The sequence below is a fragment of the Myotis yumanensis genome, unplaced genomic scaffold (genome assembly GCF_028538775.1).
Source record: "Myotis yumanensis isolate MYYU_CA2020_CCGP unplaced genomic scaffold, mMyoYum1.0.hap1 SCAF_18, whole genome shotgun sequence".
NCBI lineage: Eukaryota > Metazoa > Chordata > Mammalia > Chiroptera > Vespertilionidae > Myotis > Myotis yumanensis.
In genome coordinates, this window is record NW_027223769.1 from 29,937,980 (window position 1) to 29,964,715 (window position 26,736).

Below are 26,736 nucleotides of genomic sequence, written 5' to 3' on the forward strand. Positions count from 1 at the left end.
TCACACATGTTCCCAAGAGATTTAACTGAGCCTGATTTTCATGTAAATCATATGCTAATATCTAGGGATCTTATCGAATTACATCATTCATTTATTACTGTTGTCAGCGACAGGTCACCATAGAGTAAATGTTTGTATAAGCATTATGTACATTTTTAACCCATATGGTTCACTCTTTTCAATTTTAGTATTAACATTTTAAGGTATTGCATGAGATATATGCTTTCTTCTTTTATCCTAATATGGACCAAACATAGAAATGTTTCCAAGAATTGCATGCAGGGATAGACTTCAAAAGATTCTATTGGTAGTCCAGAAATTGGTTTCAGTCATGGATACCCTCAAATATTTCAGTAAGTGTATACCTGAGAATGTGAGGCGGTTACTTGCATTTGAAATGCAATATATAAAAACATATAAAATTTCACTGATGTATTAGTAATTATGGCAGTTTACTGGAAATATATCTCTGGCGCTCCAGGCACGGCTGCTTTGGGTTATAATTATCATGTTGAAGTAACTTTTCTGTGAGAGTAGGTTCTGTCTCACTCATCTTTGCACCCCTGGGACCTAGTACATTTTTGGTTATACTGTTGTTATAAGCCGGGGTGGGGAATGTCCGGCCCGTGGGCCCTAGAAGGCCTAAGAAATCATTTAGTCTGGCCCTGCCAAGGCATTGAGGGTGAGTTAATTAAATGTTTGACCAAATATAATAGGCTAATTTTTAAGATGGTCATTCTGTAAAGCCTGAGAATGATGTTATAAATATCCAAATGGCCCTTGGCAGAAGGAAGGTTCCCCACCCCTGTTATAAGTGAATGCCTGTGATGGTTTCTGCTCCCCTGTCCAGGTATCATCAGAACAGCCCTTCCCAACATGGATAGGGAAGCCAAGGAAGAGTACCATGTGGTGATCCAGGCCAAGGACATGGGCGGGCACATGGGTGGACTCTCAGGGACAACCAAAGTGACGATCACACTGACCGATGTCAACGACAACCCACCAAAGTTTCCGCAGAGTAAGTAGGTGGGCTTGGCTTTCGCTTTTCAGTGCTGCTTCAGCCCGCCATCCTCTGTGACCCAGTCTTGCTTTACTCAGCTTGGAAGAAAAAGTCGAGAAAAATGGAGGTGTTTTACATCATTCGCGCCAAAAATTGAAACAAGACAGCAGCAGCCACAGCCACAACAACAACAACAACAAAAACAATGGAATAGATATAGTAGGAGAAATGGGAGATGTAAAAAGTCCCAGGATCCTGGAAACAGGGAATCGATTGTGCTAGGTATCTTACCAGACGCTGTTGATGCCATCTAGTAATGAATGAGCCCGTCTCTGACTCAGTGTCCTCAATACTAACCTGGGAACAGCAGCACCTGAATTAGTTACCCACTGCTATATAACAGACTGCCCAGAGCCTTTGTGGTCTAAAACAGTAATAGTGGGTTTTTTTTTCTCATTAGTCTGCAATTTGGGCAAAATGTGGAGGAGACTGCCTGTTTCTATAGTGTCAATTGGGGACAGTTCACTGGGACTAGAGGGTGCACTTCCAGTGGGGCTCACTCATATGCTGGTGAGGTAGTGCTGGCTGTTGGTTCCTCTCCATGGGTCCTCTCCATGGAGTGGCTTGGATAGAGTCTGAAAGGGAGTCCCCAGGAACATCAGGTAGAACTGACCTGCCTATATGGCCTAGCTTCAGATAGCCCTCCATTCCCACTGTAGCCTTAAGACTGCCCACATGGAAGTAGAGTTCTTATAGACCCCACCTTTCAACAGGATGTGCACAGTCAGGTTAAAGGAAAAGCGCGGGGGACAGGAGATGTTGTTCTGGCCATTTTGGGAAAATACAGATTCCATAGGACCTAAATAATAGGACGTTGTAGAACTAAATGAGCTAGTGTAAAATCTACAGTGACATCTGTCATAAGTGGTCAACCAATGTTAGCCTTGATTATTACCTGAGAGACTATGGTCCGCCCTTCTACAAAATGTATAGGATTGCTGAGGGGCATGAAAGAAAAACAGATTTTGAAAGGTTGTTATTAATAACCATAATGACAGCTACCATCACTTAGTGAATAGTCACTACTATTGCAATCTCTCTCAGAACCTACATTTTACAGGTAAAACTGGGCTCCTGGAAAGGCTCAGTAAATTGCCCAAAGAAAGTGGCAAAGCAGCATTTGAACACGGGTCTGTTTCCGGATGTCTAGGTATAGACAGGTTCAGTGCAATCATAATCTGTTGCTGCTGCTGCTGCTGCTAGTACACTTTCAGCGTAAGTGTGTCTTCTTCATCAGGTTAGAAGAGTAGCTGGTAGGGCCTATGAGTTGATCGCCAGAAATGTGACATTCCAAATGAGGGAAGAAGGAAGACAACCAAATATGGCCCCGTGAAGGCACTATGGTCACTCAAAGGACTCCAAAGACAACAATCTAGGTCAGAAAGACACTAGATAGAGAATTACAGGCAACACCCTTTGTCCTGAAGACCCGGAAGAGCTGGAGGAAGACTGCTTTGCCTGATCAGGCACGAGGTTCAGCATCCCCCAAAAGTTTAAGGCTCATGCAGCACTCTACCAGCTGCACGCTCCGTTATCCCCACCATAAAACTGTCTGGTGTCTGGAAGGAAAAGGCCAAGCAGGATTATTAGCAGGCAGCCATTCAGGCCCTGGCCCTCCTACCATCACGTAGACAAGATACGTCATTTCTAAGCAGTCACCGGCTTCATAGCCATGAATGCAAATGAGATTTGGAGAAAATCAACTCATAGCTGGTTTACGGACTCCCACTTTCCACGCGTCCTTCAGTGTGAAGGACGTGGTGGGATGAAGTTGAATATTGGTCCAAATGGGAAGTATTCAAAGCCAAATGATACACATACATATAGACAGCGTTCTGGAACAGGAAGAAATCTGCATGAGGGGAAACGACAACTTAAAGAGGTTAAGTAACTTGCCCCAAAACATTCAGCTGGGGAGTGACTTCCGTATAATGTCATACAGGATAATTGCAGAATGTGGAAGTGCCAGTCAAGCCACCTCAGGTCTCCCTTGCCTATGGGAAGCCTGCCAGTGACTTCCCACTATGTCTGAACAAAACGTTCAGGACCCCTCCTACATCACTGGGTGCCACTGAACTTACACCCCTTATCTCTTCATAGAAGGCGCCATCACCCCTCTTCTTGCTGCTCTGTACCCAGCACGTTCCCACCTCAGGCTCTTTGCCATTTGCTGTTCCCTGTGTGTGTCACTGTTTTGTCTTTGTAGCACAAAGTAGTAGGAAGTAGTCACATGGTTTGTCTTTCTCAGGTCCTCCAGGGGTGTTCAGGTGTCTTCTTTAAGGGGTGTCTTCCCTGCCCATCCCATTCAAAATCTCTCTCTCTCTCTCACTTTCTCCTTCTCACCACACATACTTAATGCAAGTGCTCACAGTGTCACACACAGACACACATCTAATGCATACATATACCCACACTCATGCACACACGTACACACGTATTCATAACCTGCTATCACACAGTTACAGTCCACACCTCACTGTCTCATTACGCTCCTCCCCGTAACCTACCACATTTCCCTTCTTCCCAGCACTGACATCAGCGTGTGTACACATTTCGTGTTTCCCTGTAGGGTAGTTGCCTCCTTAAGGGAGCAATCTCGATGATTTCATTGACAATTGAGTATGCAGGGGCTGGGACAGTGACTGGCACATAATAAGTTGCCAATAAATAATAAATGAATATATATGGCAGGGTCACGCTGTGGGAAATGTTTGCAGGTAAGCTAGTGTTTGAACAAATGGGGAAGGGAGTGAAGTAAGAGGAAAATCAGATACTGAGTTAGAAGGGTCATGACCTTGAAAGGAATGAAAAGAAGTCTTGGCTGATTGAATGTTCAAGGATGCCATGGCCCTCCAGCGCTTGCTGATGGGAAATGTAACTGAGCATTCTTTCCTTCCTCATGTGGGGCAGGGGACCCCACTCCATCTCCTCTGACCCCGGGATTGTTTCATCGTTCTTTGTAGAACCCATTTCTTTGACACACACAGGCCATGCGGGCTCTTCCAGCCATTCGCTTCTTTTCATGTTTTCAATCAATAGGAAGTTCAATTTCAAACCCTTTGAGAAATGTATTGGGGTTCAATGGAATATAAAGTCCTATAGCTAATGAGTAAAAGGGAAAATAAGAGTAGATGTTTTCTTCTTTTAGGTGTATACCAGATGTCTGTGTCAGAAGCAGCGGTCCCCGGGGAGGAAGTCGGGAGAGTGAAGGCCAAAGACCCCGACATTGGTGAAAACGGCTTAGTTGCATACAATATTGTTGATGGAGACGGTATGGAACTGTTTGAAATCACAACGGACTATGACACACAGGAGGGCGTGGTGAAGCTGAAAAAGGTGAGTTAGGATGAGGACCCAGACATATCAGTGGTATGGCCTGCTCTGCCAGGGCAACCTGGCAAGACACGGGGAGTTGAGGGTTTAAAAAAATGCAAACAGGGGCATCTGGAGCTGACCTGCTTTTACAGCTGAGCTCTGAGCTCTGGGGAAATAGCAGGACTGTATTCCAGAGGCGGGGGTGGAGGGGTGGGGGTGGGGGGGCGGGCAGCAAGGGAGACTGGGATGCCTGCCTGAGATCGCTGGTTAGCTCTGGGCACAGATTTGCTCCGGAAGGAAAGACAGCTAGACACACCTACATTTGGGAGAAGCAGCACTGAGCATGTATGAAGTTCCCCCTGTGGCTTGGCCCAGCGAGTCTGTTCATATGGGCTGCTCAGGACTTTCCCTAGCTCAAACACCCAAGTTCCATTACACTGCTATCATTTTCTCTCAAAATTGAACCCAAGAGCCCCGTCGGTGTGGCTCAGTGGTTGAGCATCCACCCATGAACCAGGAGGTGATGGTTCGATTCCCGGTCAGCGCACATGCCCGGGTTGCAGGCTCAATACACAGTAAGGGCCATGCAGGAGGCAGCTGATTGATAGAGTTTCTCTCTCATTGATATTTCTATCTCTTTATCCCTCTCTCTCTAAAAATCAATGAAAAACATATTTTTTTAAAAAAATTGAACCCAAGAAACAACAATAATGGTCCTTCCCCCATGCTAAACTGTCCCTAACATGTGTCCTTTGGATTAATTCAAGACAGTGGGGAGTTTATTGTTCTTTTCCTTGCTTTGTTTGTAAGATCTAACATTTTCTCAATACTCAATATTGGCCAGAGAAAGCCCAAGCCTCTTCCAAACACTCTCTTGTTTACCTTTCACAAAACTCATTAAAAAGGTAGATCATATGATTCCTATGGACAAAGAGACCTCCATTTAATTATGAGGAGACTGGGGCTCAGACAGACTACACAACTTGATGCTGTCCTAGTCACACAGCTAGGAATTCACAGGCACGGGATTCAAACCTAGAGTATTCTTGAACAACTTCGCTCTCAAGACATTTTAACAACAGCTGGCCCACGAGGGCTTATGAAAGTGAAGAAACTGTTACAGTCTATTCTAAAATGGTCTTCCCTCTGATTTACCACTTGAGAAATCAACCCCTCTCCATCATCAAAGTGTGGGGAGCATTCAGTCTGAATTGGATGATGGGGTTACCTTGGTTTTAATCAAGCATTCATTTTCAACCTGGTTTTCTAGCATGAATATTAAGCTTCTCAGTGTGATGGAAGAGATAGGACTGCAACACTGCTAAAAATACAATTTGAAGAATCAATAAAGAGGCCGGTAGCTGGGGAGAAATCGAGGGTGGAGTGGAGGAAATTCCTGGGGGGCGGATTTTTCAGTAAGCGGGGGGGGGGGGGGGGGGGGGGGCAGGAGAGATGTCCTCCAGGGGGCTGACTTTTCATAGCATTTGAAGGCACTGTTGGGCGGGGGGGCTCTGTTGTAAACGCATATGGAATTGGGGTGAGCTTTGGATACTTGGAAACGTGGACATTAGTGACAGTGACGGGTGTGTCCGCAGGGCCTGGGGTAATCACTCCCTTGGGCTTCTCCTCCGGGAGAATCTCCGTGTGAATTGCGTGCAGCATAGAGCTGTCAACTTAGCGTGTTAATTAATATTACTATCCCTCTTGCTTGACACTGACATATGAGCATTGACATCAGCGATTTCTGCCTCGCATCCTTTGCTGTTCAAAGTAATTGGGTAGTTGGTTATGCTAAGGTTGTCACCTGTTTTCAATGTATTTAGGGCATAAACACACACTGTGTCTCCAAAATCCAGAAACATTAAAATCACCCCGTGGAACTCGCACATGGCAAATGAGCTCTCCGCATAAGATTAATTTGCACATTTCCCCCCAGTGCAGTGTGTTTATTCCAAGCAAAAGGATAATAGTCTATAAAGCACTGCTGTGTAGGTTTAAAACAGAGTAAGATGTCGTTTCATTCCTTAAACTTATAGCACAGGTTCCAAATGTCCACTAGAAAAAAAAAATCGAGAGGTGAATTTTACAGAGTAAAAGGATGGGTCCTTGTGGAAGTCATTATATATGATTTAATAATATAAAAGGGTATGGAGAGATAATGGGGATATTTTTGTCTTTTAAGAATATTCTTTAATATAGTTTTTTTGCTCATTTCTTGATTTATTTATCCATTTTTTACCAAGAATTATTGAGTTATTATTTGTCGGGCAGGCCCTTTGAGGAAGGCTAGACATCTGAGGTTGAAGAGTGAGAGTCCTGGCCACAGAGAGGTCACAATTTAACAGGACAGAGAGGTAAAATGACAATTACAACAGAGCGAATTTTCTCAGCCTCAGCACTAACAATATTTCCGGACAGATCATTTTTCTTGCAGGGGCTGTTCTGTGCATTGTACGATGTTTAGCAGCATCCCTGCCTCTCCTCACTGGATGCCAGTAAGCACACCCCACCCCACCAGTCAGGATAATAATAAATAGTTGTAGACAGTGTCTGATGAACCCTGAGGGAAGTTAGCACAAAATCACTCCCCAGTTGAGAACCAACTGTGTGATCAGATCTATGAACAGGGACATAACGACTTCTTACAGGGGCCAATCTTGATCGGAGTCTCCATGGGTGAGTAGGAATTTACCAGATAGATAAGGAGGGAAGGGCAGAAAAAGAGCCCGTGAAGAACTCCTTGGAATCCGGTATGGATGGAAACAGGACAGGTTTAGGAAACTTGAATAAGTTCAGTCTCCAGGGTTTAGAGATGGATACAGTGCGACCATTGCAAAACGGTTGTTGGAACTCAAGGGAGAAATTATAAAGAAGTGGAGAAGGCAGAGGAAGGGAAGATGAAGAATTCAAGAGATACTTAGGAGGCAGAGCCATTCATTTGTTGAAGAGCTTAGGAAGCAACAGCCTCAGGTTACAGTGGTGCAGAGGAAAGAACTGCCCTCGTGCTTTTCACACAGCCTCTGTGTGGTGGACTAAGGAAGAACCAATGCAAAATGAAGGTGAAACTTATCACTGGCTCAGTCCACTTCCGGGGCAAAATCCAATCTGTTCATGCAACACCCTTGACCCAGTGAGGCTCCTATTTATCAAAGAGATATCCTGGCACTGTTTCTAAGTTATTTACGTTCAATCAAATAAACTCAGTGTAAAACAGCATGAGAGCAGCATTAGAAAACATTTTAAATATTCCCCACTTTCATAAAGCCATTTTGATGTCTAAGTATTCCTTGCCCACATGCATATAACATTTCAAACATTTTCAATCATAGGGTCATCAGATTTGTTAACTTAATGTCACATAGTAAACATTTTACATGTTGTTATATACCATGCATAATCATTTCTAATGACTCCATGACATCCCATCCTACGGATGGGCTGTTTTTTCCTTGATAAACTCTCCCAGTGGGATTTGATGTTTTGTGGGTACCTTTCTCCTGATTAGACATAACCCTATACTCTAACAAACATAACACCTTTTTGAATATTGTTATATTCTCCTGAATTCATCCCCCAGAGAGAGTTTTCAGAGGTGGGATAGTAAACGAGGGGGTAGTAAGATTTTTATGGCTCAAATAGAGTGTTGCCTCATTTAGTTTTATTTCAACTGCTCATAACTTGGATATAAATGTGCACAAGGGAAGCGACCTTAAATCTCTTTTGGAAGGAGGCAGGGGACATAGTTTAGGTAAATATTAAAATGGTACTCATCTGCCCTGCTCCCCACTTAGTCACAATGATGGGTGCATACAATCACTTGGCACAGTCATTCCTGGGCATTGGGGACGCAAAGATGAGCAAAGATCCACAAGACCCAGTGGAGCCCTTTGGGCTGCTAAAGGACCACCTTGATCTGTCTGGGGGCTTAGGAGGACTTTCCAAGGCCATGAGGTGTGGGCAGACCACCAGAAAATTTAGTCAGACCTTACCTATGTAGGAAAGGGCATTCCAGACCAATGTGTGCAGACATTTGGGCCATTTTGCTTGGGGTCCCAAAAGCATTGATCGAACTGCAGCATAATGGCACCAGCCTTAATGCCCACAGGGCTTGCCTTTGGGAGCATGCTCTGGGCAGGTGCCTAGACCTAAATCAAAAGGTTTGGCTCTAGGAGCACCCAGCTACCTGAGATGAGAAATGGTCTACCTACCAGGTCTCAGAACTATCATCTTCCAATATATATATATATTTTATATATTTTATTGAATTTTTACAGAGAGGAAGGGAGAGGGATAGAGAGTTAGAAACATCGATCAGCTGCCTCCTGCACACCTCTTACTGGAGATGTGCCCGCAACCAAGGTACATGCCCTTGACCGGAATCGAACCTGGGACCTTTCAGTCCACAGGCCGACGCTCTATCTACTGAGCCAAACCAGTTAGGGCTACAATATTTTTTTAAAATCTAGTAATTCAGAGATTTTTGGAGAAACATCAGCAATCTCATACCCTCAGCCTGGAAATATCATCCTGCTCTGCGGCTTAGTAACCCAGCGAAGGATAAAGCTCCAGAAGGGCTGAGCAGCTGGGGCAGGTCTTGCTCCAGGAAGAGGGAGTGTCCCCGAGTGGGGAGCAGGAGGGTGGGAAGATGATGGAAAGTGTCCAGGGTGTGGAATGTGTTTAACCTTCCTGGACGTGGACCATCTTCCTTTGGCGGTTGTAGAATGACAACCCTATGGTCGCCCGCCCATTCAAAGGAAGCAACAGCGTGGCAGGCAGCTGTTTGCCTTAAAGGACCCAAGTCTTTGCAAACACTTGGTAGCTAAGCATCATCCACAATGCTAGTTAGAAAGCCCTGTTTCCTAGGCAGGAGGGCTCCGTTCTCTGCTGCAGTTTTACTTTTCACCCTCTGCCCATCGATTCACTGTACCACCTCTCGTTCGGAATGAGGGTGTTTTCCATCCATTTCCCAGTAACTGCAGCCATTCCATTGCTACTTCCCAATGATTTTTCATATCTTTGTAACATCTACGTTGTTTATAGTTGTTTTTCTTCAAATGGATATTCTTACATATATACATTCCTATATCAAGGAAGCATTATTCTTATTTGCCTATGGCTTGCTAAAAATAGAAGGTTTCCTACAAATGAGCACAATCAAAACAAACTGTCATTCCCGTCTGGCTAGCGAGTTCCAGCACAGTCTCTGAAAAGAGAGGTTAAGAAGCATGACTGATATGTTAAAAATCAACATCACACTGGGGTATTCCTTTTTAAAAAATATATATATATTTTTATTGATTACAGAGAGAAAGGAAGAGGGAGAGAGAGATAGAAACATCAATGATGAGAAAGAATCATTGATCTGCTGCCTCCTGCACTCCTCCTACCGGGGATCAGACCCAAAACCCAGACATGTGCCCTGACAGGGAATTGAACCAAGACTTCCTGGTTCACAGGTTGATGTTCAACCATTGAGCCACACCAACTGGGCCGGTGGGTATTTTTATTGCCAAGATTTTCAGTACTTTCCAGAACAGTCTATATACCATTTATTTCTGTAGTGTTGTCATTCCTTCTCATCATAGGTGCCTTTTAGGGGCTTTGAGCAGCCTTCGTGTTGCTGTATAGAATGAGGTAAATTTGAGGTCACGGGCCCCTTCTGTGTCTGTTGTGCTCCTAGAATTGCCCATTAAATGTATTCCAGGGTTCAACCATTGATTTGTCTGATTTTCTGACCAAATGGCTCAGGTAATTGGATATTGAATAGACACTGATTTTCTCACTTTGAGGAACTGCACACACTGCCCTGTAACATAAGCAGGCCTCTCGCTTTCATTATTCTTTCAAGGAACCAGTTGCCAATCTCCTCTTCCTTCTCGTCAGCCCGTAGATTTCGAAACCAAGAGAGCATACAGCCTGAAGGTGGAGGCAGCCAACGTGCACATCGACCCCAAATTCATCAGCAACGGGCCTTTCAAGGACACGGTGACAATCAAGATTGCCGTGGAAGATGCTGACGAGCCCCCCATGTTCTTGGCCCCAAGTTACATCCACGAAGTCCAAGAAAACGCAGCCGCTGGCACCGTGGTTGGGAGAGTCCATGCCAAAGACCCTGATGCTGCCAACAGCCCGATAAGGTACAGACGGATGTAGCGTAAAAGCCTGGATGGGGAATTTTAGAGGCCAGAGGCTTTAGCGAAGCCCTGCAGAGACCCGAAACCACACCTTCCATTATAAAAGGGTCCAAGACACTCAGGTCCAATGCCATGTAACCGAGATTAAGAGTTAGAAGATGGACGTCTATTTTGCCCCTGCTGCTCGCTTTGTGCATGGGTTTGTGTAAGCTCCATCATTTCTCTCTGGAGCAGATTTCCAGCGACGTAAGCCTCAGCCGGGCCTGTGTGCCCAGGGGAACTGAGGAGAAGTATAAATACTAAGTATAAAATAAGTAGAGTATTGTACGCCTTCCGATGCTCCAGTCAGTCCACTGGGTATGCAGACATGTGATGTAATTCACCCCCTCCCCTCCCTATTATAGGAATTGTTATCTTTACATGGAAGGGGGACTGGGCTCTGTGAGGCAGAGTGATGTGCCCAGGAGGCATGGCCAGTGAACAGGAGGCCAGGCGAGCGTGCTCTGACTGTCTAGCTCAGCCGTGGGCAAACTATGGCCCGCGGGCCGTTTGAAATGAATAAAACTAAAAAAAAAAAAAGACCGTACCCTTTTATGTAATGATGTTTACTTTGAATTTATATTAGTTCACACAGACACTCCATCCATGCTTTTGTTCCGGCCCTCCGGTCCAGTTTAAGAACCCATTGTGGCCCTCGAGTCAAAAAGTTTGCCCACCCCTGGTCTAGCTGCTGCTGAGAGGTAACAGAGTGCCGGACAGGTTTAGGGTGCTTGTGTGTTGTGCACATTGTTTTTTGTGACTTGGAAAAGCAAGATAGAGAATTGTGGCTTAGGATCCTGCCTCCCCCATCAGTGACATGAGTTAATGAGGGATGAGGCTGATGAGGAAGTGGTTGAGAAGGAGACTGAGTCACAGATTGAAGATGTTTATAGGACAGAAACTCATAGTTGCCTGAAAACTGTCCTGGCCTGGATTCTAGCAAACGTTACCCTCTCCACAGCCGTCCTGGATTCCCAGCTGGCCTGAATTCCTCCCCCCACCCTCCTCACGGTGTCCCCGCCTTCAGTCTCCCCCGGCCTTTCTCTCATCAATCCCAGAGCCAGAGCCATCAGTTTACAACATAGCCAACATCACCTCATACCCAGTCCAATAACAACAACATGATCGATGATCACATTGTCCCCAATGCCCCGTCGTCCCCCCAAAATAATCTCAACTCTCTTACTTGGCCCAAGGCTCTTGCTGGGCCTGCTCATCTCTGCTCTCCCCTGTCTGTCTCACTCTTTCTTCCCACCTGGCTCTTGGCTGCGTGAGACCTGCCTACTTCCTGTTCTCTGAGGTAGAACTGCCCTCTCCTAGTTCTGGACTTTCCATGTTCTTCCTCTTGGTTCTTTCTTCCCCTTTCTTTGCAACTTGCTTACAGGGTGCTGATTTCCTCCATTCCCGCCCTCTCCCACCCTCACTCCCTCCCCCCCCCCCCCCCCCCCCCCCCCCGCACTTAGATGTGACCTGCCACCTCACAGCACTCGCCACGGTGCATCACAGTGACACCTCAGTATGCATGTTGTCCATGGCATCCTTACAAAGGGCCAGGACGTGTCTGTCGAGTTCAGGGTTGATAAGGTCCACCTGCAAGACAGTATCAGCTGCCATTTGCATTTTGAGGGACTTCTGTACTGTTTTCATAATGACTGTATCTTGAAGAGATAGCTGCACCCCCGTGGTCATTGCAGTGTTCACAATAGGCAAGACATGGAAACCTCCTAAGTGTTCATCGACCAATGAATGGATAAGCAAAATGTGGTACATATATACGATGGAATATTAAGCCTTAAAAAAGGAAGTCCTGCCATTTGTGATAATGTGGACAAGTTTGGAGAAAAGTATGCTAAGTGAAATAAGCCAGACACAGAAAGACAAATATAGCATGATAAGTAGAATCTAAAAAAAAAAATTTTGTAAAAATCAAACAGGAGAGTGGTGGCAAGGGGTTGGGGTGTTACACATAAGGGGGGTGCAGATCTTAGTAATGGGGTACAACTTCTAGTTGTAAGATGAAGAAGTTCTAGAGCTCTAGATAATATATTTTATACTTGAAATTTACTAAGAGAGTAGATCTTAAGTGTTCTTACCACACACACACACAAGATGGTAACTCTGTGAGGTGATGGAAATATTAATTAGTCTGATCTTGGTAATCATTACATAAGGTATACTTTTATCAAAACACCATGTAGTACACATTAAATATATGCAAGTATTTATTTGTCAAGCCTACCTCAGCAAGGCTAGAAAGAAAAGGTAAACGGATCCGAGCATGACAAAATATTGTCATGGACAGTGACATCTTTCTGTTTACACCAAAGAAAATGCTGAGCGAGCAGAAGGGTGTTCCAAATGTAAATACTGCCATTGCCTTGTTTTTTTTCAATCCTCAGCCGAGGATATGTTCTTACTGATTTCAGAGAGAGAGGAAGAGAGAGGGAAAGAGAGAAACACTGATGTGAGAGATCAACATTGGTTGCCTTCCAACCAGAGATCAAACCCACAACCTTTTGGTGCATGGGACAATGCTCCAACCAAATGAGCCCCCAGCCAGAGCTCCACTGCCTTTCAATCCTTGAACCTTGTTCCTTGTGAGAAAGGAAGAGAATTTCCCTGTATTGAGCATCTTCTTGGTCCCAACCTGTTGTACTAAGTTAAAGTGAATAGGCACCTTTTGAGGCGTTCGCTGCTTTAGGATCCACTGATGGAAATACTGACGCTCAGAAGGATGATGTGAATTCCTCAAAGCCTGTATGTTAGTCCGCATCTACCCTGAGTCCACTCTGAGCTTTTCACTCTAGCCCAGCCACCACTAATGACAAGATTTCCCGACAAGGTTTGCGTACTGAGTTCTCCCTGTGCAGGAAGATGCATTACATTATGACTGAGGGTCATTGTAACACCTTTCAACTGCTCAACACTGTTCATGGTGTGAATTATAAATAGCTTCGCTTTGGTCAGGAATATCGAGGTGCATTAGCGACTTTTTAGAAGAGTGATGACGTAAAAACACGTGGAGCAACTGCCGATCCCCTCTGCACCTCATTCTCTCCCAGGACCCACTTCAGCAATTGGGTATTGGGGTCATGTTTTCAATGGTTGCTGTTTCATGCAATCAGGCAATTTCCATGACTATAATTATCCAAAGATGCTCAGTGCACCAACCCCCTTGAACCAACCCCCTTCACCCACTTGGGTCTCCTTTTATTCACTGGGTCTCCTATCCTTACCACCTACTTTGCTAATAGCTTATCTTCACCTGTAAAGGAATTTGTGTCTTGGACTTATAGGTAAGGCCTTATTGTGTCACCCCAACTCTCAGCCGCATGAACATTTTGCGTATCTTCTTTTTCTCAGACTCTGTAGCATTAGACACACCTTTGTTTACAACTGTCTTCCTGAAATATTCTCTCCTCTTAGCTTCCTTGGCAGGAATCTCTCCCGCCTCCAACAGTCCCACACCTGGTGTCTTCACTAGTCTCAGAATCCTGCCCAGGCGCTAAGTCGGGTATTTTAAACATCTATTACGTCATGTAATTCTCAAAACCAACCCAAAGTTAGGTACTGTTCATATTCCAGTTTAAAAGATAATAAGCTGAGATTCAAAGAACTCAAGTGTCTTTTCCATATCACTCAGCTTATATGTACTGGAGCATGAACTTACACCTAGGATTTTACAAAACCAACTCACTTGTATGGAATGATGCTTGGAATCCTTCCATTTCTTCCTACGAGTGTGTCTTATCATGTTAACTAGACAGTAAATTTCCTGGTGGTGAGACAAAACGTCTTCTATTATTTTTGCCTCTTTTTCAGTAGGGCTCTCTGCTGAGGGCTCAGTTGCTAATCCTCTGTTGACATCTACGAGATGTGTGATGTCTACCGTTCCTTCGCTGGGGAAGGACACTGATCATTCCATTCCCACAGGGAGCTGTGCAGTCACATGATACCAGCGATGAGCTCCTGTGGGTGCCAAGAACAGGATCTGGGATCGGAAGATCCAGGTTCTAACAGTGGCTCCCCCAGAAACTAGAAAATAAACCATTGGCCAACCCCGTCATTTGTAAATTGAAGATAAACCCTGTGACCTCCATGGGTTTTGCTACTTCTAATATTCAGTTGTATGGCCCTCGATGAATGCTTCCAGGCATAGGTATTCTGTTAACTTCAGGGAAACACAGCTAAGCCCTCCAAGAACAGGACACTACCCAGTTAGGAAGCCCAGCATGCTACCCGAGTTGACATGACCATCTTCTCCACTTGGAGTCAGTGTGGGGGAGGGCAGGAAGGGCCGTTAGAGTTCAGCAGTCTCTTGAAAGCCAGGGCTCCAATACTTACAGCTGGGCATGCCCTGAGTACTGGTAAGTCACTTTCCCTGTTACCTCTTGGCCCATCTCCCACCTCACCCTGCCATAAATATACTCCAGTAATATTTTGAAAATTATTTTGCCTTTTGTTTGAAACAAAGTAAATTTTCTAGTGGACAGAAGTAGCTGAAACCTTGTAGCTATGCTGTTCGGCACAGTCTGGGGTCATTAAATTGTGGGCAGTGTGAATGTTCCACATGAATGGCCAAGCCTGCTTTGCATATTTCACCCCCGGAATTCAGAACCAAGCTACCCGAGGACCCCTAAGACTAAGCAAATAAGTCTGCTCAAAATGCAGTTCACATTGTTCTTTAAATAAGGAGAAAAATGATTGTTTTGGACCATAAATGATCCTTGCTGATAAATTTAGATAAACGTGAAACTATTTAATATCTCATGCAAAAATCTGGCAAAGGTTTGATACATTTATGACTTTCTGAGTAGTTTGGGAGCAAGGCAGACCGACTTCCCAAAATGCACTTCCATAAATATTCAGATGGTGGGTGATTGTAGTAAATCCGGAGAAATATGCAGCATGGCATTATGCTTCTCAATCAAATATGCTAAACAGCTCTTTCATTCATTGCACTGGATAAAGAATGCTAATGCGGCAAAATGATTTCTATAAAAGATTCATGTACAAAGTTTGAAAAGTAAATTTGGTTAGAAAGAAAACACCTAGCTCAAGCAACTCGTTGGGAAAGTTGCTTTAAATACAGCATGGAGAAAATACTCAAATATGAAGCTGCTTGGAATGCCTCCTCTAATTGCCTCATTTGCATTCCGCTTAGGTATTCAATTGATCGGCATACTGACCTGGACAGGTTTTTCACTATTAATCCAGAGGATGGTTTTATTAAAACTACAAAACCTCTGGACAGAGAGGAAACCGCCTGGCTCAACATCTCTGTTTTTGCGGCAGAAATCCGTAAGTGTTTCCCTAAGGGCTTTGATCCTGCTTTATCAATTATTATTCCCTCAGATTCCGCATATTCTGGAAAGGGACAGGCAGCTGAGATAGGATAAACATGTTTTCCATCTTTATAATTTATTTTTGGTTCTCTGTCTAGGAAGTCATATAAATAAAGACATAGAGATGTTTTTGTTTTCTCTGGGTGCAGACTTGGCCAGTGAGCTGACCACCCTCAGCAGCTTGACACTCATGACCTTCATTGAAGGATTCCCCGCTATATCCTGTCACTCAGTTTTGTTTAAACCCAGAGCAGCAGAATCCTTAGAGCCGAGATTTGTGGCTTCTTGTTTACCTGTAGACCGGTGGTTCTCAAACTTGATCATGTGTTGGAATATGATGGAGGGACTGTTATAACAAAGATTTCCCTCAGCGCCTCTGGTTCAGTAGGTCTGGGCTGGGGCCTGAGTGTTTTCATTCCCAAGGAATTCCCAGGTGGTTCTGCTGCTGCTCTGGGGAACCCCAGTTTGAGAACCACTGCTATGGACTACACTCAGGGGTGGCAGGCTCTATTCTAAGCCTGTAGAATATAACCTCAGCATCAGAATCAGAAGAAATAGAAAAGTGGTTCTTCCTGGTCTAATTAATATTCACATTTATTCCAGAGCATCCCCCTCACCCTGGTCCTAGCATACTTCCCGTTTCAGATGGCTTTTATGCCAACAATGCCTGCCCCTGCACTGCCTGGAGGAGTGGCTGGCGCTTACTCCTTCCTAAGAGTAACCTTGGACCAACGTGCAGTCCTACCTGGCACTGACTGAATGCTCTCTTTCCAGACAACCGGCATCAGGAAGCCAAAGTCCCCGTGTCCATCAGGGTCCTGGACGTCAACGATAACGCTCCCAAATTCGCTGCCCCTTACGAAGGCTTCATCTGTGAGAGTGATCAGAACAAGCCACTTTCTAACCAGGTAACTTGGCTTTTCCTCTCCCCTGGCTATGAGCAAGGCATTGGGAAACAAATTGGTTAGTTTTTTTAAATATCTTTTTATTGATTTCAGAAAGGAAGGGAGAGAGAGATAGAAACATCAATGATGAGGGAGAATCATTCATAGGCTGCCTCCTGCATGCTCCCCACTGGGAATCAAGCCCACAATCCGGGCATGTGCCCTGACCAGAAAACGAACCGTGACCTTCTGGTTCATAGGTCAGCGCTCAACTACTGAGCCACACTGGCCGGACCGAGTTTGGTTTTTGAGAGTATCACCTGGAGATACTTCCACTACCCAAGAAAGCTTCAGAGCCTCAGTTCAGCTCTGGAACTGTGTTCTCTGATTAAAACCAGGCTTGTTAGCCAGCCGGGAAGTTTTAAATAAATGATGTGACAATGTCAGCATGATTTAGTCATGGGCCACCTTTCTCTTTCAGCCAATTGTTACAATTAGTGCAGATGACAAGGATGACACAGCCAATGGACCAAGATTTATCTTCAGTCTGCCTCCTGAAATCATTCACAATCCAAACTTCACAGTCATAGACAACAGAGGTTCGTACCAAGGTTCCTATGCCTTCAGAGACATAGAAATGGGAAATGGATGGCTTTTATGTTGCAGAGTGCAAGTATTTTCCCTAATCTCAATAATCAATGCCTTTCTGGTGAAGAGCAAACGAGAGATCATAATGCCATCTTTATTATGAGGCATGGGCTCATTTGGCGCCTATGAATGAGTGAGTCTGATGGTATTTTACTTTTGCTGTTGTTGTTGGCTTCGATGGTCATGAAGCGGTGGCAAAACCAAGTGGAGAAGCTTATAGAGTCAATAGCAAACAACTTCATTCATATTTTTTTTCAGAGGTTGGTGAACCTGGGAGGGGAAGTGTGGCTTTATGACTATTGATATCAGGTAGAGATTAAAACAAATTAAGTCAAGTTTACCAGGCAATGGAAATTTTCAGCTGGCCTTTTCTTCCATGTGCAGTTGGGATGCAGTGTGATGGGTACAGAGCTGGGTCCCTGAGGGTGGCTGCGGGATGACCACTGGAAGGGCATGGACAAGGCACCTTGTGGCCACAGGAAACGTGGGAAAAGCAAATGCGGCACAGAATTATCAAGAACTAGTAACCTGTTCACAGCCGATCAGCTACAAGCAGGGAAGGGATTGAGAAGTATAGATAGGCAGTTGCGAAATAGCGATGGGAATGTCAAGTACAGCACAGGGAATATGGTCAACAATATTGTAATAACTACGTATGCTGCCAGGTGGATACTGGAAATATCGGGGAACACTTTGTATGCTTGTCTAACCGCTAAGCTGTAGGTCTGAAACTAATACAAAATAATACTGAATGTAAACTTTAATTGAAAAAGAAAAAGAATTAAAGTCAGTCAGCTACACAGGGGTTGGATCTAGATGTTAAACCCAGGCACCCAGAGTTTAGAACTTGCAGCCTGAGTCATTGCATCCTGCTGGGCTGATTATTAGAACAGAGGAGTCTTCCCCATGCCACTTGGATTTGGGGGGAGATGACCTGACCTACTTTATTATTACTTCTTGCATTGATTTGAGCATTTAAAGATTTTTTTAAAATTGAATTTTAGAGAGGGAGGGAGAGAGAAACAGAGAAACATTGATGTGAGTGCACAATATTGATGAGCTGCCTCCCGCATGTGCCGTAGGCATGTGCCCTGTCAGGGAATCGAATCAGCAGCCTTTCAGTGCATGGACGATGCCCAATCAGCTGAGCCACACCGGTCAGGGCTGAGTTGAGCATTTAAATGCAGCCCTTCTTAATCAGGCGCGTATTAAATGAGACTCGGGGGTAGAAAGGCCCAGGTGTTGTGGCAGAGATTCCTCTCCCGATGCCTTGCTTTCTCGGTGGACACACTCTGGACAACCAGGGTGTGAAGGAAGTTAGAGGGAGAGACGTGTATTTGAAAGGAACCGGACAAAACAATCTCTAATTCCCTTTGTAAATGATTTCCACCATTTCAAAATAGAAACCTTACTTGGAGCTCTTTAATTTTGTATCTCATGTGAGGTTTTTCTTATACTTGTTGGCTTTGGTTCATGTGCATGTGTGAGTGCCTTAAACCCCTTAAAGGGAGAATTCTGCAAAGCACTGGGGTAGATAAGTGATTCTCAGCTAGGAGCACGTCGCCTCCCTGGGGCACGGATGTTGTGTCACCGTTTCCTTTTGTGAAGGTGCATCTCTCCAGAGAAGGCAGACCCTGGCAGGTAGTGGACACAAATGTGCCCTGAGCTGAGTTGAACACAGCGTTTCAACACATACACAGCGTTTTTATACTTTCTACGATATGTGAGCACCTTTGAGCTTCTGAGAATCCGTGTTTACACTCTTGGAATGTTCTTAATTCCCAAATTATTTCCTGCCAACCCTGGGTTGCTACATGGTTACAGTGTTTTAGCCTAGGCTGATGTCAGTTTTATGATGGAAAAAACAACAACAAACAACTAAAACTTTTATCACTAGTGAGGTGATCTGCATGGTTGTCCAGGAAACTGTGGTGTTGTCACATGCCTCAAATGCTACCACCTCTTTTATTACCTGTCTCCTCAAATACTTGCCGTCAGACATGTATCTGTGTGTTTGTATAATCCACAACTCTCATCCGAGCTTCATTGCTGGATGTATTGCCTACATCCCCAGTTTATCCTGACCCTCACCCCCCCTAAAACAACAGGTGTTTTTTAGGCTTCCTGGCTGGGCCAACGTCACCTCCATCATCGGCCTTGTCTTCCTTACTTTTATGTGCGCAATAATACTCAGCTGCTGTTAACTCCCTGAAACATTACACCAAGACATATTGTTCTTTGGGGAGTTATGTGTATGTCACATTGTCCCTGTGCTTCGAGGATGCCACCTATATTTTCAAGGAGATTATATTCCCATAGATGAGCCAACCCGTTGCACAATCTGTGTCCCCTTTCTTATAAGAGTCTCATCCTAGATTGGAGCCTCCACTTTTGCAGGAAATTGCTGCTTTTTAAGAAAAACGACTTTATTAACTATGGCCAACAGTTAATGAAAACTCCCATGTTTAGAGCTATTATGAAACCTTAAAGCAAATACAGTCCTATAATTATCATTTAATAGAGTACCTTTCTACTAGATCCTAAATGTAATTACATATTGAAGTAATCCAAAAGGAGGAATCACTTTCCACATCCTATTAATAGCCCACAGAGCTACCAGATTTCTCGGCTGAGACCGTTTTCCATAGAAAACACGCGGCCACCAGGCGGTAATGGTTTATATCACACTGGGTAAAAGCATCAGTTCTTTCTCCTTGAGTGTTTACTTTCATTACGCCATGAAAATACTTGGGACTGTGTTTGCCTAAACTTGACATAAGCACAGGGTGTCTTTTTAAAACCTGGATTTATGTGGGTAACATTCATTAATAAAAGTACATACCTTTCAGGTATACAATTATATAATACATCATATGTATATTGTATTATGTGTTCACCACTCCAAGTCAAGTCCCTTTCCTTACCATTTATCTCCTCTGTACCCTCTTCTACCTCCCCTCAACCCCTCCCCTTGTGGTCACCATGCTGTTCTCTGTGTCTATGAGTTGTTTTTTCTTTTGCTTAATCCCTTCACCTTTTCACCCTGTCGCCATCCCCCTGCCCTCTGACAGCTGTCAGTCTGATCTCTGTATCTATGAGTCTGTTTCATTTGTTAGTTTATTTTGTTCATTAGGTTCCAGATATAAGTGAAATCATATGGTAGTTATCTTTCTTTAGAAATATAAGGGAGGAAGCCATCTTCATGCATACAAATCTTTTCATTCCTTTTATCTCGCTCCATTCTACAGCCCCAGCTTCGGAGACGAGTCTGTAGGCAGACAATGGGGATAAAAATGTTCAACATTTAAGTCCCTCCTGGGCTGTTAATACCGAAAAGGGTGCTGTTTGGGCAGATGAAGAGCAGATCCGCCCAGGTTTTGAGATGCATTTACTTTGAAAATGTCAGACTCAAAGGCATCTCTAAAAACACAAGAAACGTGGAATGGATAAGGAACGAGCCAAGCAAAAGAAATGCTGAGACTAGCCCCTCTCATCTGTCTAGCGCTTCATGAATTTATAAAACCTTCCCATGGCCATTGTTTCACTTAATTTCTCAAACAGCCCTATGAGGTGGGCATGTTGAATATTTTTATCCCCATTTTCTAGGTGAGGCAAGGATCTGGACATCAGAAGCTTCAGAGGCTCAAGTTCATGCTGCCAAATGAGTGAAATAACAGAAAAGTTTGAGTAGTCGGAGGGTTCTCGCTTAATGAGCCTAACACAGTGTATTACGAATATAAAGCTCATGTCTTTTCTAGTTAATTCTTTTTGCAAAACCTTTGTTTATCCTGTAGTCAAATAATAACAGTCTTCAGAAGAGGTAAAACCTGAAATTCAATGAATCAATCTAGGTTTCCAGGGAAAGTGTGAACCAAAGACAAACTGTACTTCGATTTCAATTTTAATCATAGCCATCGCCATTGTGGTAAAATAAATTTGCAAAGAGTTTTATAATTTTCTTCTATGGCCTAATAATACATATTCCTTGAAGGAAAATTAGAAAATCCAAACAAGTGAAAATAAAAATTTAAATGATAACATAACTTGATGGTAATATAGTGTCCAGAAATAATCCTGATATTTTGTACACCCTTCCAGACTTGCCCTTGGCATATATTTTGATCTTTAAACAAGGCAGTCATAAAACAGACATCCAGTTTTTCCCACTTACTTATGTCAACATCTTTTTCTAAATAGCTTTCTAATTTCCACCTTAAGAATGTCTGATTACAGTTGACTACTGTTGCTTAAGTACATTTTCTTTTTCTTTGTTATATATATATTTAATTTTAGAATGGAAGGGAGAGGGAGAAAAAGATAGAAACATCAATGATGAAAGAGAATCACTGATCAGCTGCCTCCTGCATACCCCACACTGGGGACCGAGCCCACAACCCAGGCATGTGCCCTGACCAGGAATCAAACCTTGACCTCCTGGTTCATAGGTCAACTCTCAACCACTGAGCCACACTGGCCAGACGCATAAGTACATTTCACATACATTTGCCAAATATCTAATTATTCTTTTAGGCTAAATTCCTGGAGTGGAATGACTGGATCAAAAGCTTTTGATACTAGTAATTATTGACAAACTACCCACCAGAAATGTTTATAATACCAGAAATATTTATAATAACTTTTAGTAACGTAAGTGAGGTCCTATTTCCTCACCATCAAGCCAATTGTAGATATTATTTTTCTAAATCATTGACAAATTGATAGGTGAAATATAATCACATTTTAAAATATCAATTTCTTTCATGATTAGTAAAGCTAGAAGTTTTAAATAAGTCTTGATTTTGTTTTCTTTGTAAATCTGCTATTCATGGTCTTCGCCCAGTTTTGGAATTGTACACGCATTCTTTAGTCTGTACTTGATTTGTGAAGTTTTTCGTCTCTTAATGCTATTGACATTTGAGCTGTGGAACCCGTTTCATAGGTTTCCTCCACGTTTCAATGCCCTTCTGATTCTGAGCATGCTGTGTTCTCAAGTATAAATGGTGCACTTTTTACATCATTTTTCTCTGTTTAACATTATCCTTAGCAAGGCTTTCCTTATTCTAAATGGATATCAACATTCGCCTATTTTTTCCTTCTTATCCATCATGCTCCCCGTTTCCAGCGTTTATCATATGAAATAGACAACCCCCAATTGTTGCCCATTGCCTAAACATCACTTAAGAAATAATATGTTAATTTCTTAAAGGCTTTGAAATACCATTTTTTTTATCATCTCTGATTTTGGGGGTGGGGGCTTTCAATTCTTCACATTCTCTCCACATACTCTAGTGCTGTTATCGTATTTCTCTTTAATGGTTGTATACATATATATGTTAAAATCTGATGTATATATTCTCCATATTATTTTCATTTTAGTGCTCTTTCTTAAGTTTTGGTTTTCTTGTTCCTGTTGGCATAATTTAAAATTAACGTTAAGGTGCCTAAAAAGTACATTTGTGAATTTTATTGAGTTTATCTTAAACTTAAGAACTAAAAATTTAAAAGTATTCTTCTCATGTGGAAGCACGGTCTGACTTTCCATTGAATCAGTTCTTTCTTCATTTCCATCAGGGATGTTTTGTAGCTTCCTTCACTTTTGTTCTACACATTTCTTATTATGTGTATGTCTAGCTAATTTACATTTAGATACTCTTGTGAAGTGGATTTTTAACTTATGTTTTTCAAGTGACTATTTTTAATACTAACTACACCTATTTTAATCAATTCATTGTTCTAAAGTGATACAACTTCTCCGCCGATTTTTTTCTGGCTTTCCTAAGGAGACATCTATATAAAAATGTGATGAGAATTTGCTTCATTCTTTTTTAGTATTTGGTTATTTTTTGGGCTAATTGGATAAATGTGCACTTTTACAATATGTGTTCAATAATAGCAATAATAATGGATATTCTCACTTTACTTGCTACTTAAATAGGAATATCAGTTCTAGAGTTTCACCATTTATAGTTAATATTTGTATGCTGGGGCATGTGTGTCTGTGTGTGTTTTTAGGGAATTTCCTTTCCATTATTTTATTAAGAAATAAATGTCCAATTTTTATCACAACTTTGGATTCTAACCATAAGATAGTTTGATTTTGTCTTTTGACCTAAGGATTGGATAAACTAAATGGGAACATCCTAATATTGAAGCTAATATTTTTAATTTCTAAACCTCTTGTTTTAAACAATGATTATTTGATAAAGTAGCGAGGAAGGAGCAAGGGTTAGAGATTAAATGTCTGTCTTAACATTTTATCTCTAGAAAGGAATCAGTCTTAATATTAATACATGAATATTTAGCACATAATTAATCTCACTTTAAAAACTGTCAGTTATTACAGTACATCTCATTCATGGGCTGAGCTGCTGTTTTGAGAGATAGAGCCCCTGGAACACAGAAAGCTGGCACAATTGGACCGCATCCCAGGTTCCCAGGACCCTGGGGCCGCGTGCTGCCCAATACAAAATAGATCTATTTCAACTAACGCTGAAGGCCTGTCAGACCATGGTGTTACTTGGCTACTAAAACACTGCTTATTGATTTGAGCAGTAAGGGGCAATTTTAGGAGCTTGCCATAAGTTTCTATTATAATAAGAAGAATGCTCTTAGGACTTTCAAGTCAACAAATTGAAAGTGTAACCCTTTAGACAACTTGAAACACCTTCCCTGTCTCATTTGACCTTCTCCGCCCTTGATGGCTCTTCCACACTTAGTGCCACTGTGACTTCCATCAAAAGCTGGGTGTTCCCCTGTTCTTCTATCGAAATCTCTTCTTTCCATTCCTCCATAATCATGGACAAATGAGCTGTTCTCTTGTACTGTGGCCGGGAAGTGCCCTAGGAGTGCGCTTTAGCAGTGACTAGGACATAGTCCCTGATGCCAGGGAGTTCCCAAAGCCCACGGGGCTAAGTTAGTTAGATTGTGAAAGTTCAGCTCATTTTGATAATGGCTATGAAGGACTTGTGCACAGAGGAGCCTGATGGTCATGGTGGCCCCCAAACAGGCCTGGCTGACTCCAGTCTTGCCACCACTTAAACCAGCCCTTACTAATAGACATACCTGAAAATGCCTCTCCAATTAAAATTCCTCCTTGGCTCTCCATTTTCTATGCATTTTTAAAACAACTTTAATATATATTTATTGATTTCAGAGAGGAAGGGAGAGGGAGAGAGAGATAGAAACATCCATGATGAGAATCATTGATCGACTGCTTCCTGCACATCCCCTACCTGGAGATCAAGCTCACAACCGAGGCATGCGCCCTGACTGAGAATCAAACCGCGACCTCCTGGTTCATAGGTCAACGCTCAACCACTCAGACAACTGGCCAGCCATCTCCTATGGATTTAACTGGCACTTTATAGCAAAGAATTATGGGATCTCCCTCCATCCATGTAAACTTGGCCTTTGTCTTTTTTCTCTTGCTACCTTGAACCTTAAGCTCCAGAAACTTCAGACTACCTGTACTCTCCCCAATATGCCACACTCTCACCCATCCATGCTCTGCTCTGTGGAAATATGCTCCTCTGCCTATTCCTCTTCCATGTCTTACTGTCAACGAAGTCTCTTCTGGGTGAAGCTTGGCCAGGTGTCCCCACTCCCAGCCCATCTTACTAGTAGAGGCTTCCTTCTCTGTGCTCCTTAGTTTTCTTACCACCCTGCATTCTAAGCAAATATTTCCCTGCCTGTTTCCCACTAGACTATGAGCTCCGTGGGGCATCATCCCAACATTAACAAAAGTGCGTTGACCAAATGCATGAGTTAAAGTCAAAGAGCAGATGGAAAAATACCATGTCATGTGCTTCTGAAATTTCAGGGATTAGGTACTATTATGAAAGAAATGATTATGTCATGATATAAGGCTAAGGCTGAAAAAGACAACCTATCTTTTGATGTTGGAATGTGCCAAAGGAGTCGATGTCACATCACCCACCCCTCTACCCATGCGTTATCGATAATTCCATAAAGTTATGCTGGATATCCAGGGCTTGGGTACAGCGAGAGATGACCTTCGCATGAATGTATTTGGCAAGAATAGTATCTAAGATGGGCCAGTTGCAGGTCGAATGAGCTCTGATACGTGATACAGTCAAAGTTTCATTTGAACTTAAAAAACACACAAACATAACAAAAAGTTTGCATGAAAAGCAGATTTGGCTGAGTAAGAAGACAGCCAAGATTCACCCCGATTGGATCATCAATTGGCAAGCATCTTTTTCTTCTTTCCCTTTTACTATTTTTTGTCCAAACTAAGTACATTTCTTTTTTTATGAGCAGCACCAAGTAACATTCAAATATGCCTCTGGTTTTCCACTTTCACTATTCGAAGATACCCAAGCAGATTTCTGTGGAACTTTTTCCCTCCTTTAATTGCTTTTGGCAGATCAAAATGGCAGATGTCTTTTAATGCCCTGCCATTTTCACTGTGTAAATAATTATGTTCCTTTCCTGCCTGAAATTCATTGCTGCATTATGTCCAACGCAGAGCACAGTTTATCTGGGAACCCTCCCTCCCCCGCATCCAGATGAAAAAAAGCCATAGTTCTCCTTGATGGATCCCACACGTTACGCATTCAAAGCTTCCCCCTGTCACTGACTTAACTAACTCCTGGGATTTCTCAACTCACTAAAAGATCATAAATGTTTATATCCCACTGAATTCTTTAGAGGTTTTGAACCAAGAAACAGTTAGATGGTATATTTCTTTCTCCTTCCCCATCACCAAGGAGAAAATGATCCCAAACAGAAGTGGAGGGAGAATTGATTCTAAGGGATGTGAGAAATGATAACAATGAAAAATCTATTATAACAATGAACAAACAGTGCACAGCACTTAGATATCTTGTACACACACACATAAGCAATTATTCCTACAATGCTGTTTATTGTATCTCATATGTTGCCCCTCCCTCGGTTTTAAAGTGATAATGAAAAGATCATGATCACCCCTCCCCAGTGGACTGCAGACCCTTGATTCAGTGGAGAGATATTACAGCCTTCAGTCTTGGGTCAAACACTTTTCTTCATGAGCACATTAAAACTAGCCTACAACTAGCTTTTTCTAGAATTTACCTCTTTGCAGCATTTGCTTCATTGCAAAATATTGAGAAAATAGATTTCTTTTTGCCTCTTGCATGTTGGGGTATGTGTGTGTGTGTGTGTGTGTGTGTGTGTGTGTGTGTGTGTGTGTTCAGGAAATGCTGTGGGAATAGGTGTTAAAGTGGGTCTCTCTGCCATACAATTCTTAGGTTTCTAGGATCCGCTCTTTTTCTGGGACCTGAGTCTACCTTGATCTTCCTACAGATTAT

The 26,736-nt window shown here is 43.0% G+C and overlaps 1 protein-coding gene across 1 annotated transcript in view; it reads left to right on the plus strand.

Moving 5' to 3' along the window:
* CDH11 (cadherin 11) overlaps nt 1-26,736 on the plus strand; it is a 131,171-nt gene that overhangs the window by 92,524 nt on the left and 11,911 nt on the right. Inside the window, exons 6-11 of the mRNA XM_070397782.1 lie at nt 851-1,018; nt 4,209-4,396; nt 10,259-10,512; nt 15,713-15,849; nt 16,668-16,801; nt 17,259-17,376. Coding sequence (XP_070253883.1) covers nt 851-1,018; nt 4,209-4,396; nt 10,259-10,512; nt 15,713-15,849; nt 16,668-16,801; nt 17,259-17,376 — 999 coding nt within the window. The remainder of the gene's footprint in view (nt 1-850; nt 1,019-4,208; nt 4,397-10,258; nt 10,513-15,712; nt 15,850-16,667; nt 16,802-17,258; nt 17,377-26,736) is intronic.